Source organism: Scyliorhinus torazame, chromosome 4 (genome assembly GCF_047496885.1).
Source record: "Scyliorhinus torazame isolate Kashiwa2021f chromosome 4, sScyTor2.1, whole genome shotgun sequence".
Lineage (NCBI taxonomy): Eukaryota > Metazoa > Chordata > Chondrichthyes > Carcharhiniformes > Scyliorhinidae > Scyliorhinus > Scyliorhinus torazame.
Genome location: NC_092710.1, coordinates 206402412 through 206418253, shown reverse-complemented (window position 1 = coordinate 206418253; position 15842 = coordinate 206402412). Strand labels below are relative to the sequence as shown.

The 15842-nt window shown below is 46.6% G+C and overlaps 1 protein-coding gene across 1 annotated transcript in view; it reads left to right on the top strand.

Annotated features, from left to right (window-relative positions):
• LOC140410712 (ectonucleotide pyrophosphatase/phosphodiesterase family member 3-like) overlaps window positions 1-15842 on the top strand; it is a 249137-nt gene that overhangs the window by 162215 nt on the left and 71080 nt on the right. Inside the window, exon 15 of the mRNA XM_072499153.1 lies at window positions 1945-2075. Coding sequence (XP_072355254.1) covers window positions 1945-2075 — 131 coding nt within the window. The remainder of the gene's footprint in view (window positions 1-1944; window positions 2076-15842) is intronic.

The following is a 15842-nucleotide window of genomic DNA, read 5'->3' as shown; positions in this document are numbered from 1 at the left end:
TTTGTGTTGTAAATTTTATGGCATCAAGTACAGGGGTTCCTGGGCTACTTTGGAATTGGTTTGAAGGAGACAGGTTTCAGGAGTCAGAAAAGCTGATACCTCAAACCTCTCTTCATTAAATAGGCCCCCCGCCCTACATATTTTCATTCTGGGGCAGGTGAGCAAGCAATGGAATCAGGTCTTCCGCTTTTAGAGACAGGCCCAAGGCAGCAATGGAGGCTGCAGTATGGAAAGGCTGGCAGGCTACAATGCCTGCCTCATTTACTGGGACATCCACCCAATTGAAATGATGTCAGGGCCTTAAACCCTCAAATCTCACCACCTCATCCTCACACCCACCTCACATGCCCCTCATTCCAATCCCCTTCCATGCCCCCATATGCCAATGCCCATCTATGCTCCTTCATAGCTCCCATGCACGCTTCATTCCCCTAAATCTCCCATGCCCCTTCCATGCCCCCTACATCCTCTATATCCACTCACCCAGTATCCACCATGCACAGAACTAATGAGCCATTGGCAAATCTGGCAGGTTTTTGAAATGATCCTGAAAGTAACGCAATAAGCAGAAGCTTTGAAAAGATTGTTTAAAAATAAAATACTCAGCTTACAACCTCTTAAAAGTGTCACAGTCAACTGTAGCCATTTAGAATATCAATGTCAGAAATCTTTATACCTCATAATATTGTGAAAGTAAGCACGCAAGCAATGAAAATCCTTTTAAAAAGTATGTTATTACAAGGTAATAGAGATGTTGACCAATCAGCATTTCCTTCCCTCTGCAACTATAAATATTTCATGCTGAGATCTGAGTGGATTAATCATTTATGAAGCTCAAGCTTGGCATTCATAATGAGGCTATCTGTTCGACCTGATTTTGTTGATACAATTGCCAGATGGCCTCATTATGAATGTCCGGCTGAATTCCAACAATGGCTAGATCTCAGATGTTTATGCAATTGAAGAGGGAAGAGAAAGCTTTATTGATTTATATCTTTTTTTAAATTTAATTTTTTAAAAATGTTTCCAATTAAGGGGCAATTTAGTGTGGCTAATCCATCTACCCTACACATCTTTGGGTTGTGGGGGTGAGATTCACGCAGACTTGGAAAATGTGCAAATTCCACACAGTGACCCGGGGCCAGGATCAAATCCGGGTCCTCGGTGCGATGAGGCAGCAGTGCTAACCACTGTGCCACCATGCCACCCTTGATTTATATCTTTATCACCTCATAACAACCTGATTTTATAAAAAAAAGTTTTTAACTGCCTGTGGGCTTATTTATACAAGATTTAGAGGTCTGAAGTAGATAAAAGTTTCTGAGATTGATACTGAGTCACTGTGATTGACAGCTTTATGAAAAAGTAAGGCAGACAATGTAGTTCAATAGAATGTTAAATGGCTGATTTTTTTGGTTAATGACTCAGGATTAGGGTTCCCACAATTTTTCTGAGAGGTGATGAATCACTCTTTCTGACAAAAGGAGCTCAACTCCTCCAATATTCTGGGGAGATTTGAACTGCCCACCCCTGCAATGAAGCCGGCAAGGGTCGGGAGTGCCATTATCCTGGAATCAGGTCCCAACCATCATGATTTGGAGAAAATCTGGTCCATTTGTAGCATTGAAAAGAAAAATTGTTCACATTTGATATTGTAACAGGAAAAACATCATGGCAATTTATTAGTTGTCTTCATTTGGAATACAGAGTGATAGTGAGTGATGAAAATTCCAGATATGTAATAACACAATATAAGCAACTTGTTACATAATTATAACTCCGAACTACATGTAACAGAGTAATTCAACAAGTAGCAAGTTCTCTGTGAGACCATTTTTATTTCATATCTACATAGAAAACAGATTTTGTTATTAGAATTAAATTTTTGAAAGGTAAATTTATATTTGCCACCTTTCTTATATTTTGCATTTATTTCCATTTTAGTGTAGGTTTCGTAATCAACATTTCATACCTTATATGTCCTACAATTTGCCAAAGCGTTTCCACTTTGCCAACAACATTAGAATAGACAAAGAGGTCCATCTGTACTTGGACAAACAGTGGCTGGCTGCACGGTAGGTGATTCAACTTAAAAAAAAAAAGTTTTTTTGACTTCTAATAAACTCTTTTTGTTGCTTTTACATATTACTCTGAACTGTCTGCACATCTCCACCTTTATCTGATCTCCACTGTTCATTTATATAACATACAAACAAAGAATTATACAATTATCCCTCCTATATCCTCAGTTCACTCATATGGATTATGTCTTAATGCAATCCATCTTTACATTCCAGTGCTGTAATAGAATACCTCAGTAACACTGCCCTCCACCTGTTGGACTGACCTTTTGTTCTAATTTATTTCACCATTTAAACACAAACACTGGTTGGAATAACCACAGAAACAGTCCTTTGTCTTCAACAAGCTCATGTTACCTAATCCAGCATTAGTGCTCAATCAAGCAGCATGGTAGCACAGTGGTTATCACAGTTGCTTCACAGCTCCAGGGTCCCAGGTTCAATTCCCGCTTGGATCATTGTCTGTGCGGAGTCTGCATGTTCTCCCCGTATCCGCGTGGGTTTCCTCCGGGTGCTCCGGTTTCCTCCCACAGTCCAAAGATGTGCGGGTTAGGTGGATTGGCCATGATAAATTGCCCTGACTGTTCAAAAAGGTTAAGTGGGGTTATTGGTTTACGGGATTTGGGTGGAGGCATGGGCTTGAGTGGGGTTCTCTTTCCAAGGGCCGGTGTAGACTCGATGGGCCGAATGGCCTCCTTCTGCACTGTAAATTCTATTCTATAAGTCTATCAAATGATACAACACGATTCCATGTATATGATACTGTGATGCATCTTCATAGACTTCATTAGTGAACACAAAAGTATTTATCAATAAAAATTGTACAGCAACCTCATGGCTGTACCCAGCTCCCAAAATATCTCTGCCTAGGAGCCTCCCTCACCATGGGGTGATTCCACACTCTGATGAAATGAAATGAAATGAAAATCGCTTATTGTCACAAGTAGGCTTCAAATGAAGTTACTGTGAAAAGCCCCTAGTCGCCATATTCCGGCGCCTGTTCGGGGATGCTGGTACGGGAATTAAACCATGCTGCTGGCCTGCTTTAAAAGCGAGCTATTTAGCCCTGCGCTAATGAGTCCTGATTGGTCACCCAGACCAGATGCTCCTTAGTCTGCTGTGTTGCCCTTAAATAGACAATTACCACAGATTCTTTGCCATTAAGTTTACATTTCACTACTGAACTTGGGTAACAAGCTTAACCATTCCAGCCTGATGACAGGAAACAATAGTTCCCTCCAAACACTTAGACTAATTCTAGCTTTTGATCCCTACATTCCATGACTGCGAACATTGATTTCTAATGCATTAAATGACACACAATGTAGACTTTATATAAAATGGAATGAAAAAGATGCACTTAATTTCTCTCTGTGATTCTGTTACCTTGTTTATAAATCCACCAAAGCACTTTATTACTTTACCACTAGAAACAGTGATCATAGAATGCCTCAAAACCTTAAGACTTTGATAACGTGAATTCCCACCAACCAGCACATCAAACCCTCACAAGAAAGAAACTCCTCCTACTCACTTCACACAAGGGTAAAAAAATCTACTCCAGCATCTCAAGCTTTAATTCCTACTGAGGGCAAACTCCAACCACACAATATTTTGGTGCACGTGTTGTGATGTGCAATCAGACAGCAGGCAAATGTTGTGCTACCTTACCTAACTGATTTTAATGTGCAACCCAACATAAAATGAGCTGCTGATTAGCTGCACACTCAGCAGGGTTGCCCAGCAGTATATGTGGCCAGCACATGTTTCACCTGGTCTGAATGTCTCTGAAAGACATTCTGCCCTTCTGAAAGCAAAGCAGCATTATTGTTCTATCGAACTGCTGTGGATTGACTGTGGAAGACTTAAAGAGAAGCAAAAGCAGAGAAAATGGAGCAACAAGGCCTCCTAGGTTTTCTGATTCGGAAGTGGAGACATAAGCTAGGACTTAAAAAGGAGGAAAGACACATTAGTGGGAATTTTACCATTCCATCCACCCCTACCTGTATATTTGCGGTGGGGGGCCCAGGTAAAATATAACAGGTGCTAACCCTCAGCCTACTCGTTCACCCCTGAGCTATTAATGGTCATTTATGGGCCTCATTCTGCCTGTGCTGCAATAATACATGCACCTGGGGAAGGTGGAATGGAGGAAGCCAGCTCACTAGGGCTTACCCCTGTGCCCATCTGACACCCCCCCCACCCTACAAGATTGTAAACTACCTATGTGTCTCTTGCCTGGCCTCCAAAACACGAACTAACACCCAAAATCCAATGACCTCATATGTCCCATACATCATACCACCAAACTGCCACATTGTTCAATGCACCACAGCGCTATCACTCACTCAGCAACAATTTTAGTAATCCGGACTCAGCCCTAACTTTTAGATACTTCACATCATCCTCACTCAACGACCAATGATGCCAGCTTCATATCCACCTCTCTCTGCTTGCATATACATCCAACTAGTCACAAACGCATTGCAATATAACCACTGACATTCTTCCTTCTCTTGGTATGACAAAGTGATTGATAACAGGAGGGAGCAGAGCAGAATTGATGGGAAACAGGCAAGGCTGCACCACTTGAGCCTTCTGGAGAAAAGGTTCTCCCCAGCATGGGGCCCGCTGTGACGGGAGCCATTGCAGGATGTTCCGACCTTACACACCTTCCCAAATCCCACTTCACCCTCATCCTGCTGTCTGCCACCCAAAGCCCTTTCCTCAATCCCAATTTTCCCTTCTGCATTTCTACTTTCAGACACCAAGTACAGCCTTGTTGGGAAGGGTGACAGCTTCACCAGACTTCTGATTAGGAAGCACCATCATTTCAGCAACTGTTGTTTTGCTAGACTATTGGAAGAAATATTGCAGTAGACAGAACGATTGTTTATTAGCCAACGCGTTGGGAGAGCATAACCTCAGAGAAGGGTTTCCGGAGCTGACTCTACCTAACTGAGAAAAATTTTCAAAGTAAAAAGTAAAGTCTCCATAGTCCCAGATGACCATAGCTGCTTTCCCTTTAACAGGAAGAGCTGACTAGTGGTGATTTAACCTGAGGTTCACCAGACCTCAGGCAAGGGACAAGGTTGAGAGGGCAGGAACTTCATGAATAACCTCAGCCAATATATTGAACCAATGCTGTTGGCCTCGCTCTGCATCACAAACCTGCTTTCCAGCCAATTGAGCTGTACATTGTAGGTCCTGTAGGCAAAGGCATTATTTACATCTGAACATTGTCTGGTTCAAACTTTAAATTAACCAAGTTACAGGTGTTCACCCAGGCAGAGTGAGTATTTTCTCCACATATCTATCTATGGCTCTTTCCCTAATCTCTTCTCTTGTTTTTTGGCACTGTTAGTTGTGTCTGCATCTTTAGGTCTTAGAAAACCAAGTTACACTGAAAAACATGATATTGAGGGTGTCGCAGGTGGCTTTGGAAAACAAGTTTGTTAAGGTCACTCAAATCCAGTTATTCTGAAAACATGTTATTGAGGGTCTTGCAGGTATCTTTTATTGCTAAACAAGCATTCAGTTAGCATGTTGTGTCTTTTGTCACATCAGCATGTTGTTGGCTGGTATCTTTATCCTGACTGTGGAATTTTCCTCCACTGTTCTAATATGCCATATAATGCAGTTTAAAAAACCCTAAGACCCCTTAATAGACTATAATTTAGTATGACGTGGAGATGCCGGCGTTGGACTGGGGTGAGCACAGTAAGAAGTCTTACAACACCAGGTTAAAGTCCAACAGGTTTGTTTCGATGTCACTAGCATTCGGAGCGCTGCTCCTTCCTCAGGTGTCAGGTCCTGAGGAAGGAGCAGCGCTCCGAAAGCTAGTGATATCGAAACAAACCTGTTGGACTTTAACCTGGTGTTGTAAGACTTCTTACTGTAATTTAGTAGGCCACAATTGAGTCTGAACGAAAATGATCAAAAGAAAACGGTTTATTGCAATGCAATTATATTTACAATACACATCAGATCCCAGTCGGGTCTGACCTGGCCGATTTTATACAGATCTCAATCATGAATGTCCTCGGGCTCCCCACTCACTTAACGGGGGATCTCGAATTCGGCGAGACTCGCAGATCTAACTGTTGTACTCCTATCTTTATCAATCGAAGGTCTACTTTGAAATAACTGAAACCGCAGCTCCCATGTTGTGTTCCATGTCTAATGGATGCCCATTAACGTGCACGGTTAACTTGATAGGGGCCACTCAGGTGCTTCAATACATTCAACTGCATAAACTCCTCCTCCTCTGGCTGGCTCAGGAGGAAGATGTGAGCCGTCGGTTGGCACCTCCCTCTGGCTCCTGCATCCACATGCCCCACAACACCTGGTTCTCCCTCTATAGACTCTGGGGAAATATCCCATGGGTCGCTTCGGTCCTTGACAAACGGACCTGGCCCCTTTGGTACTCGGTCCAGGGTGGGTTTTCTGTCTTGGTGGTGGTGGCGGTGGGGGGGGGGGGGGGGGGGGGGGGGGGGAGATCGCCTGAAGGGGCACATCTTAGGGTGTTTACCTCCATCCCCTGGATCTCTTTAACTCCTCTCACAGCGCTTCCGCGGGTAAGTGAAATTTGCTGAAGGTCATGGGATGGTTCAGCTGGGAACTTCCTTTGAGTAGTCATGTTATTCATGCTGCAGACCAAATGGACATACAGCATTTCAGAAAGGGCAGTTCTGTACTCACAAATTCAGCTAGTTTTCATAGTCTCATCAAAAACTTGGTTACAGACTTGCTAGGGGTCTTCTGCCGCATTTAAACAGTACCTCTATACTATAACGGATGGTTAGGGTTGAAGTCTTGCACCACTAGGGTCACTAATTGTTTGAAGATTTTAGTGTCCGGAGATAAACAATATGTAAGGTTTTTTTTAATCACTCCATAAGTATTAGCTCCACAGACAGTCAGCAATATTACTATCTGTCAATCAACAGCTGTGATATTATTCGCCCGGATAAAGTAACGAGTTCTGTGTACTGTGTCCAATCCTCTAGGCTTGTGTCGAACACATCCAATTTCCCAATCAAAGGCATATTTGTAAAAAAAAAAGCAATTCCAACCATAGTCCAGCGGTGAAAGGGAAGTGGCAGTGTCAACGGTAATCCGGTTTTATCCTCGTTGCCAGTTTAGTAGGCCACAAACGAGTCTGAACCGAGATGATCAAAAGAAAACTTGGTTTATTGCAATGCAATTATATTTACAATATACATTAGGTCCCAGCAGGGTCTGGCCTATTGGTCCCAGACGTGGTCGACTTTATACAGATCTCAATCATGAATGTCCTCTGGCTCCCCGCCCTTAACAGGGGAGCTTGCATTCGGCAAGATTCACGGGGAGACTGATTGCTCCAACCCCAAAGGTCTCGTACAGGTTATAACACTCTCCTAATAAATCATTGTAATTAAACCTTATACATTAGTTCTCCTCTTACACAGCACTAAGAATATCTTTGAGGATAGTACTCAACCCTTGTCTGCGTGGGTTTCCTCTAGGTGCTCCGGTTTCCTCCCACAAGTCCCGAAAGACGTGCTGTTCGGTGAATTGGACATTCTGAATTCTCCCTCTGTGTACCCGAACAAGTGCCGGAATGTAGCGACTGGGAGATTTTCACAGTAACTTCATTGCGGTGTTAATGTAAGCCTACTTGTGACACTAATAAAGATTATATTTTATATATATATATATGTCATCCTTGAGCATGTACTCAATTTCCTTCGGTGCCCGCGATAACTTAGCTGGACTTAACCTATCTGGATGTTGTTTGATTGGAACGGCGGCTTCCACATCTATATCATACATCGCCAACTCAATCTACATAGCTTATTCCTGCAAATACATTTATAAGACTGCAGTAAATCTGTCAGTTTACTCCAGTTCTTATCTGAGAATTAACTTAACAACTGGTTTAAATTTTCCAATACTCCCTCATTGTCCAAGTGAATTATAGGGAAGTCACTGTCAGAATTTGACCCTTCGTCTTCCTCCTGCTTTAGTACTAACAAGACCTCAGGCTTGTTCTCATCTACTCTAACTCAATACTGGACAACAAATATCTTTATCTTCCAACACTACGGATTGACTTGCACCTGTACCTAGTAGAATTTGAATATCTTTTCCTATTTTATCTGGTCCACATGAAAAACTTTACCATTGGAAGATTGCACATGCTGATGATACCTCAAATGGTAACCGAGTGTATTCATACAAGCCTTTCTTCATGTTGATGGTAACTTTTGTAAGGGCCACGAAGAATCCAGCACGAGTTTTAAGGATACAAAGTAATAACAGTAAAGCGTTTGATAAGGTTCCCCACGGTAGGCTATTGTAGGCTATTGCAGAAAATACGGAGGCTGGGGATTGAGGGTGATTTAGAGATGTGGATCAGAAATTGGCTAGCTGAAAGAAGATGTTGCAGGTTACCGAGGGACATAGATAAGCTGCAGAGCTGGGCTGAGAGGTGGCAAATGGAGTTTAATGTAGAGAAGTGTGAGGTGATTCACTTTGGAAGGAATAACAGGAATGCGGAATATTTGGCTAATGGTAAAATTCTTGAAAGTGTGGATGAGCAGAGGGATCTCGGTGTCCATGTACATAGATCCTTGAAAGTTGCCACCCAGGTTGATAGGGTTGTGAAGAAGGCCTATGGAGTGTTGGCCTTTATTGGTAGAGGGATTGAGTTCCGGAGTCATGAGGTCATGTTGGAGCTGTACAAAACTCTGGTACGGCCGCATTTGGAGTATTGCGTACAGTTCTGGTCACCTCATTATAGGAAGGACGTGGAAGCTTTGGAATGGGTGCAGAGGAGATTTACCAAGATGTTGCCTGGTATGGAGGGAAAATCTTATGAGGAAAGGCTGATGGACTTGAGGTTGTTTTCGTTAGAGAGAAGAAGGTTAAGAGGAGACTTAATAGAGGCATACACAATGATCAGGGGGTTAGATCGGGTGGACAGTGAGAGCCTTCTCCCGCGGATGGAAATGGCTAGCATGAGGGGCCATAGCCTTAAACTGAAGGGTAATAGATATAGGACAGAGGTCAGAGGTAGGTTCTTTATGCAAAGAGTGGTGAGGCCGTGGAATGCCCTACCTGCAACAGTAGTGAACTCGCCAACATTGAGGGCATTTAAAAGTTTCTTAGATAAGCATATGGATGATAATGGAATAGTGTAGGTTAGATGGCTTTTGTTTTTTGACTTCCCATGTCGGTGCAACATCGTGGGCCGAAGGGCCTGTACTGCACTGTATCGTTCTATGTTCTATTTATTTACTATAACATATATACATAACAGTAGCAGTAACTTCCCTTGCTACATACTCCTTCCTGCTGGTTCCTGAACTGGCCAGCTTTATTTATACTAGGAGTTTACTAGTGGTTTCTCCGCCCCCCCTCATTGGGGAAGCTCATACTCCCACAGGATTGTGGGATAGTCATTAGTCCCCAGCCAATGGTAAGTAGGCAGGTTATAACATCCCTCCCCCCCAAAGTCCAAGGAATCCACCGAAGACCCTGGCGAAGGAGTGCGTCGGACTCGTTTGGCCGCAGGCCGGACACCATTTGCACGCGGCGCTGGATCAGGCGGCGTGTAACGAGACGGAGACCGGCGCTTCCGTGATGAACGGAGTAACGGTTGTACATCCATGGCCCGTGGACCCGAGGATTCCCCCTCTGATGCATCCTGTGTCTCCATCTCGGAGTCAGAGTCTGCTGCCTCCGTCATGTCAGCGTCTCTATCTCCATTCGGTTCTGTAACGACCTGCGCAGGCTTCGAGTGAGGCACCAGTGGAAGATTGTGAGGACTACCTTCCCTTGTCTCTGGTCTCTGCGGCTGTTGAAATGAGATCCGGGGGCGGGGAATCTTTTGAGGGGATGGTCTTCTGGCCCGAACGTGGTCTACATGTTTTCGCTGGAGATGACCCTGGGCTTGCACCTGGTAAGATATAGGGCCCGTTTGGCGAAAGATTACGCCAGGAACCCATTGGGCACCACCAGCAAAATTCCGAACGAACACTGGGTCACCGGGCGCAAACTGCCGAATCGGCTGATGCCGAGAAAATCCCTGTCCCTGCCGTTCTTGTGTGCGGCGTACCTTTGCGCCAATGTCCGGGAAAACCATACTAAGGCGGGTGCGAAGTCTCCGGCCCATTAGGAGTTCTGCGGGAGCTACCCCAGTCACTGCATGAGGGGTGGTCCTGTACGTAAACAAAAAGCGAGCCAGTCTCGTGTCCATTGATCCAGAAGACTGTTTCTTTAGGCCTCTTTTGAATGTCTGCACTGCAAATTTGAAGCCGGGTGGTAAGGGGCAGTGCGGATATGGCGGATGCCGTTCATCTTCGTGAACCTCGCAAACTCCTCACTCGTGAATGGAGTGCCGTTATCCGTGACCAGCACCTCGGGGAGGCCATGCGTATTAAACGATAAACGCATCTTTTCAATTGTTGCGCAGGACGTTGTCCCCTGCATCTTATGCACCTCTAGCCATTTGGACTGGGCGTCAATTAGTAGAAGGAACATGGATCCTTGAAAAGGGCCTGCGAAATCTGCATGCAAGCGTGCCCAAGCCGCCCTGGCCATTCCCAGTGATGTAGGGGCGTGGCCGGCGGAAGCTTCTGATGCTCCTGGCAAATGGAGCAGTTTTGGGCCACCTTCTCAATGTCGGTGTCGAGGCCTGCCCACCAGACATAACTCCGGGCCAACATTTTCATTTTGGTCACGCCTGGATGCCCATTGTGCAAGTCTGTTAGTATCAGCTCCTGACCTTTTCCGGGACAATCACACGCGTCCCCCACAAGAGGATGCCGTCTTCCACGCTGAATTCTGACAGCTTGGAGGAAAATGCCCGCAACTCGCCTGAGAGCTGTCTATGCTGCCCACCATACAGGACTATGTGCCGAACCTTTGACAGGACTGGCTCCGTCTGGGTCCACTCACGGATCTGTGATGCCGTGACAGGCAAGGTGTCCATAAAATTTTGGGTTGCAACCACCTCACCGGTCGTGGGGGTCGACATGGGGCCGGTCGATAAAGGCAATCGGCTCAGTGCGTCAGCATTTGCTATCTGCGTACCTGGTTTGTGCTCCAGAGAATACTCGTTTGCAGCAAGCAACAAAGCCCAGCGCTGGATCCGTGCAGAAGCAATGGCGGTATTGGCTTATCCTCTCTGAAAAGTCCCAGCAGGGGCTTATGATCAGTCACGATAGTGAAATGGCGGCCGTACACGTACTGGTGGAAGCGTTTCACCGCAAAAACCACTGCCAGGCCCTCCTTCTCGATCTGCGCGTACTTTTTCTCCGCTGCAGTCAATGTGCGGGAGGCGAAAGCTATCGGTCGTTCGGCCCCGTTCTCCATCTTGTGGGACAGGACGGCCCCAATACCATACGGGGATGCATCACATGTGACGAGCAAAGGCTTTCCAGGATCATAGTGGGTTAGTAACCCAGACGACGACAATTGTTGCTTTACCCGCCGGAAAGCGGTTTCTTGCGGCTGACCCCAAACCCAGGTGTGATTTTTCTTTAGCAGAAGGTGCAAAGGGGCCAGCGTAGTTGCCAGATTGGGGAGGAACTTCCCGTAATAGTTTACAAGACCGAGAAAAGAACGAAGATGCGAAGTGTCAGTCGGGGTGGGGGCATGTTGAATTGCACGTACCTTCTCTGCGACGGGGTGCAGACCTTCGCGGTCCACCCGATAACCTAGGTAGACTACTTCCTTTGCCTGGAATACGCACTTTGTGCGACTTAAACGGACTCCAGCCTCCGAAAGGCGTCGAAGGACAGCCTCCAGATTTTCCAAATGTTCCTGCTCCGACGTCCCTGTAATCAAAACGTCATCGAGGTAGACAGCCACACGTGGTAAACCTCTCAAGAGGATACTCCAAAGGGCAACCGTGTATATTCATACAGGCCCCGGTGTGTATTAATCGTTACATATGGTCGGGAGGCAGGGTCCAGCTCCAACTGCAGGTAGGCGTGACTCATATCTAATTTTGTGAATGAGAGTCCACCTGCAAGTTTCGCGTAGAGATCCTCTATGCGAGGCATTGGATATCGGTCGAGTCGGGAAACCATATTAACTGTAAGTTTATAGTCGCCACACAAGCGAACTGTGGGGTCTGGCTTCATTACAGGTACAATTGGTGCTGCCCAGTCAGCAAAGCGGACGGGCCTGATAATACCCAAACTCTCCAAACGAGTGAGCTCCCCTTCTACCTTCTCGAGCAAGGCGTAAGGCACTGGGCGCGCCCAGAAATAGCGCGGCGTGGCTCCTGGTTCAACTTGGATACGGGCTACGGCCCCTTTTATTTTCCCCAAACCAGGCTGGGATACATCTGGGTATCGTCCTAGCACCTCAGTCAATCCTTCAGAAACTGTTTGGAGGATGTGCTGCCATTGCAACCGCAAATGGCGCAACCAGTCCCGACCCAACAGGCTGGGCCCATGGCCGCGCACCATGATAAGTGGGAAACGCCCCTCTTGGCGTCCATAGACAACAGGGGTCATTGTAGCTCCTGCAATGTCCAGTGGTTCCCCCGTGTAGGTGGCCAACCTGGCCTGTGAGTCGGTTAATGTAAGGGTCTGTATACCCTGCTTGATGCGGTCAAATGTCCTCTGGGCGATCACGGAGACCGCTGCGCCAGTATCCAACTCCATCTCAAGCGGATGGCCATTGACCCGTACTGTCACCTTAATGGGGGCCACACGGGGAGCTGCCACACAATGCAGCTGCAGGCAGTCGTCCTCCGTCTCCACGTCCTCAGGAGTAGTCGCCGCAGGTTCATCCACATGGAAGGTACGGCCTCTGGGCTGGTCCCAGTTACGGCCCCTGGGCTGGTCCCAGTTTCGGTCGGAACGACGGCGCCTCTGGCGCCCCCAGGACCGCCGTCCGCGATGGGCTTGGCGCCTACAAGTCTGACATGGACATGGCTCCTCACCCATTGGCTCTGGAGAAGGCTCCCTTCGGGGAGGAATGTCCGACGACCACTGGCGTCGGTCCGGACGTCGTCTCGCCCAAGGTACCGCAGGAGTGCGGGGGGACGTTTTCGGACGGAAGGGGTTGCGCCCCAAGGCATGCACTTCTATTCCCTGTAGCTCCTGTACTCCTCGCTCTGCGCTCTCTCGGGACAATACTATTTGAATGGCCTGTTGAAAAGTCAATGTTGGCTCCGCTAACAACTTTCTCTGGGTGGCCACATTGTTAATACCGCAAACCAAACGGTTGCGTAACATTTCTGACAAGGTCTCACCATAGTCACAGTACTCCGCAATCCTGCGTAGCCTGGATAGAAAATTGGCAAGGGATCCTCCAGGGGTCCTCTCAGCGGTATTAAACCGGTAACGCTGGACTATCGTGGACGGGGTTGGGTTAAAATGTTGCCCCACTATATTCACAAGTTCATCAAACGTTTTGGTGTCCGGCGCAGCTGGGTACGTTAGGCTCCTAATCACCCCAAACGTATGCGGGCCGCAGGCGGTGAGCAATATGACCACCTGGCGCTCGTTTTCGGTGATATTGTTTGCCCGGAAATAGTAACGCATCCGTTGTGTGTACTGGTTCCAGCTTTCCAGCGCAGCATCAAAAACATCCAAACGTCCGTACAGAGGCATGGTTTAATAGAAAACAACTTCCAACCTGTATCCAACAAAAATCCAGGGAGGTGGCTTCAGCAGTGTAGACAGCTATTCACTTTAACCTTCGTCGCCAGTTTTGTGAGGGCCACGAAGAATCCAGCACGCGTTTTAAGGATACAAAGTAATAACAGTTATTTACTGTAACATATATACATAACAGTAGCAGTAACTTCCCTTGCTACATACTCCTTCCTGCTGGTTCCTGAACTGGCCAGCTTTATTTATACTAGGAGTTTACTAGTGGTTTCTCCGCCCCCCTCATTGGGGAAGCTCATACTCCCACAGGATTGTGGGATAGTCATTAGTCCCCAGCCAATGGTAAGTAGGCAGGTTATAACAGTAACGTACTCTGGGGATGCCTCATCTAACTCCAGTTGCAAGCAAGCATGGCTCATGTCCAGCTTGGTGTCAACCCCCCAGCTAGTTTAGCGTATAGGTCCTGAATCTTAGGTATGTGGTATCGGTCTAATTTGGCCACTCGATTGACTGTTAGTTTATAATCCCCACAAAATTGGACCATTTTGTCTGGCTTGAGGACGGGTTCAATGGGTGTGACCCACTCTGTGAACCGTACCAGTCTAATGATGGCTAGGTCTTTACGGCGCTGAAGCTCTGCTTCCACTTTTTCTAACATGAAATAAGAGACCGGTCTCGCCCTATAAAATCTTGATGTGGCCTCAGGATCTGCATATAATTTGGCTTGGAATCCCTTTATCTTCTCAGTTCATCCCTGTAGACCTTAGAATATATTCAGATAACTTCATACAGCTCCCCCTCGCCCTGTTTGAATACTTCCACCCAGTTCAATTTTTTAAAAATTAAGGGGCACTTTAGCATGGCCAATTCACCTACCTTCCACATCTTTAGGTTGTGGGGGTGAGACTCACGCAGACATGGGGAGAATGTGCAATCTCCACACAGACAGTGATCCGGGGCTGGAAACGAACCTGGGTCCTCGCACCATGAGGCAGCAGTGCTAACCACTGCACAATCATGCCGTCCCTCACCCAGTTAAATTTTAATTGTTGGAGCCACTCACGCCTCATTAAACTTGGACCCCGCCCACTTACGACTACAAGCGGGAGCTGGGCCGACTGCCGTCCATCAGCTACTGAGATCACCATGGTCCATTGATTTTTAGTACCTCTCCTGTATAAGTGGTGGCTAACTGGGCCGCAGGGTTCTTCAAACTCAACAGCTGGACCCCATCTTGTATGTAATGATAAACGTGTTCACCTATAACAGTCACCGAAGCCCAGGTGTCTACTTCCATCTTTAAAAGGTGTCCGTTGAGAAGTAGTACTATGGTTATTGGAGCCACTCTATCTACGTCAATGTGGTCCAGTGTCAACATGTTCTGCTCAGTTGACTGGTATTCCCCTATACGTTAAACAGGTGCCAGTTTTTTTTCCCCTTACTGGGCTGGACAGGCTCTGATTCCCTTTGCATCTGTTCCACATGTGATCTCTTTTATGGCATTAGAAACACTCGGCGTCTCGGGACCTGCACCAGTTTGGGGCATGGCTTCCCCTGCAATGAAAACACTCGTTGAAACTTGCCGGCCGATTGAGGTATGAAAAATGAAAATCGCTTATTGTCACAAGTAGGCTTCAAATTACGTTACTGTGTAAAGCCCCTAGTCACCACATTCCGGCGCCTGTTTGGGGAGGCTGGTACGGGTAGCAGCTCCATAGGTGAACCTTCCCTTATCTGTGACATAAGCTTCGTTCCTGGTTCTAATTGTGATCCCTTGCTCCAATGGTGGGTCTCTCCCGCAGGACCGCTTTCCAATTCCTGGGTGCCTTTCCCGACCCCCTCCATGGATAAAACTATTTCCCTCGTCCTTTTTAAGTCCAGCTCTGATTCCACGAGCAGCTTCTTCTGAATAGCTTCATAATTCACCCCACACACCAACCTGTCGTGTAACATGTCATTCAGGGAGTTACCAAAATCACAATATTCCACCAACTTCATCAAGCTGGCCATAAAAATTGCAATGGATTCTCCTGGGGCACCCCCTGTTGAATTGAATTTATACTGCTGAAGGATGATAGAGGGTTTCGGGTGATAGTAACCCGTAAATAATTCCATAAGATCATTAAATGATTTGGAATTAGGGTCC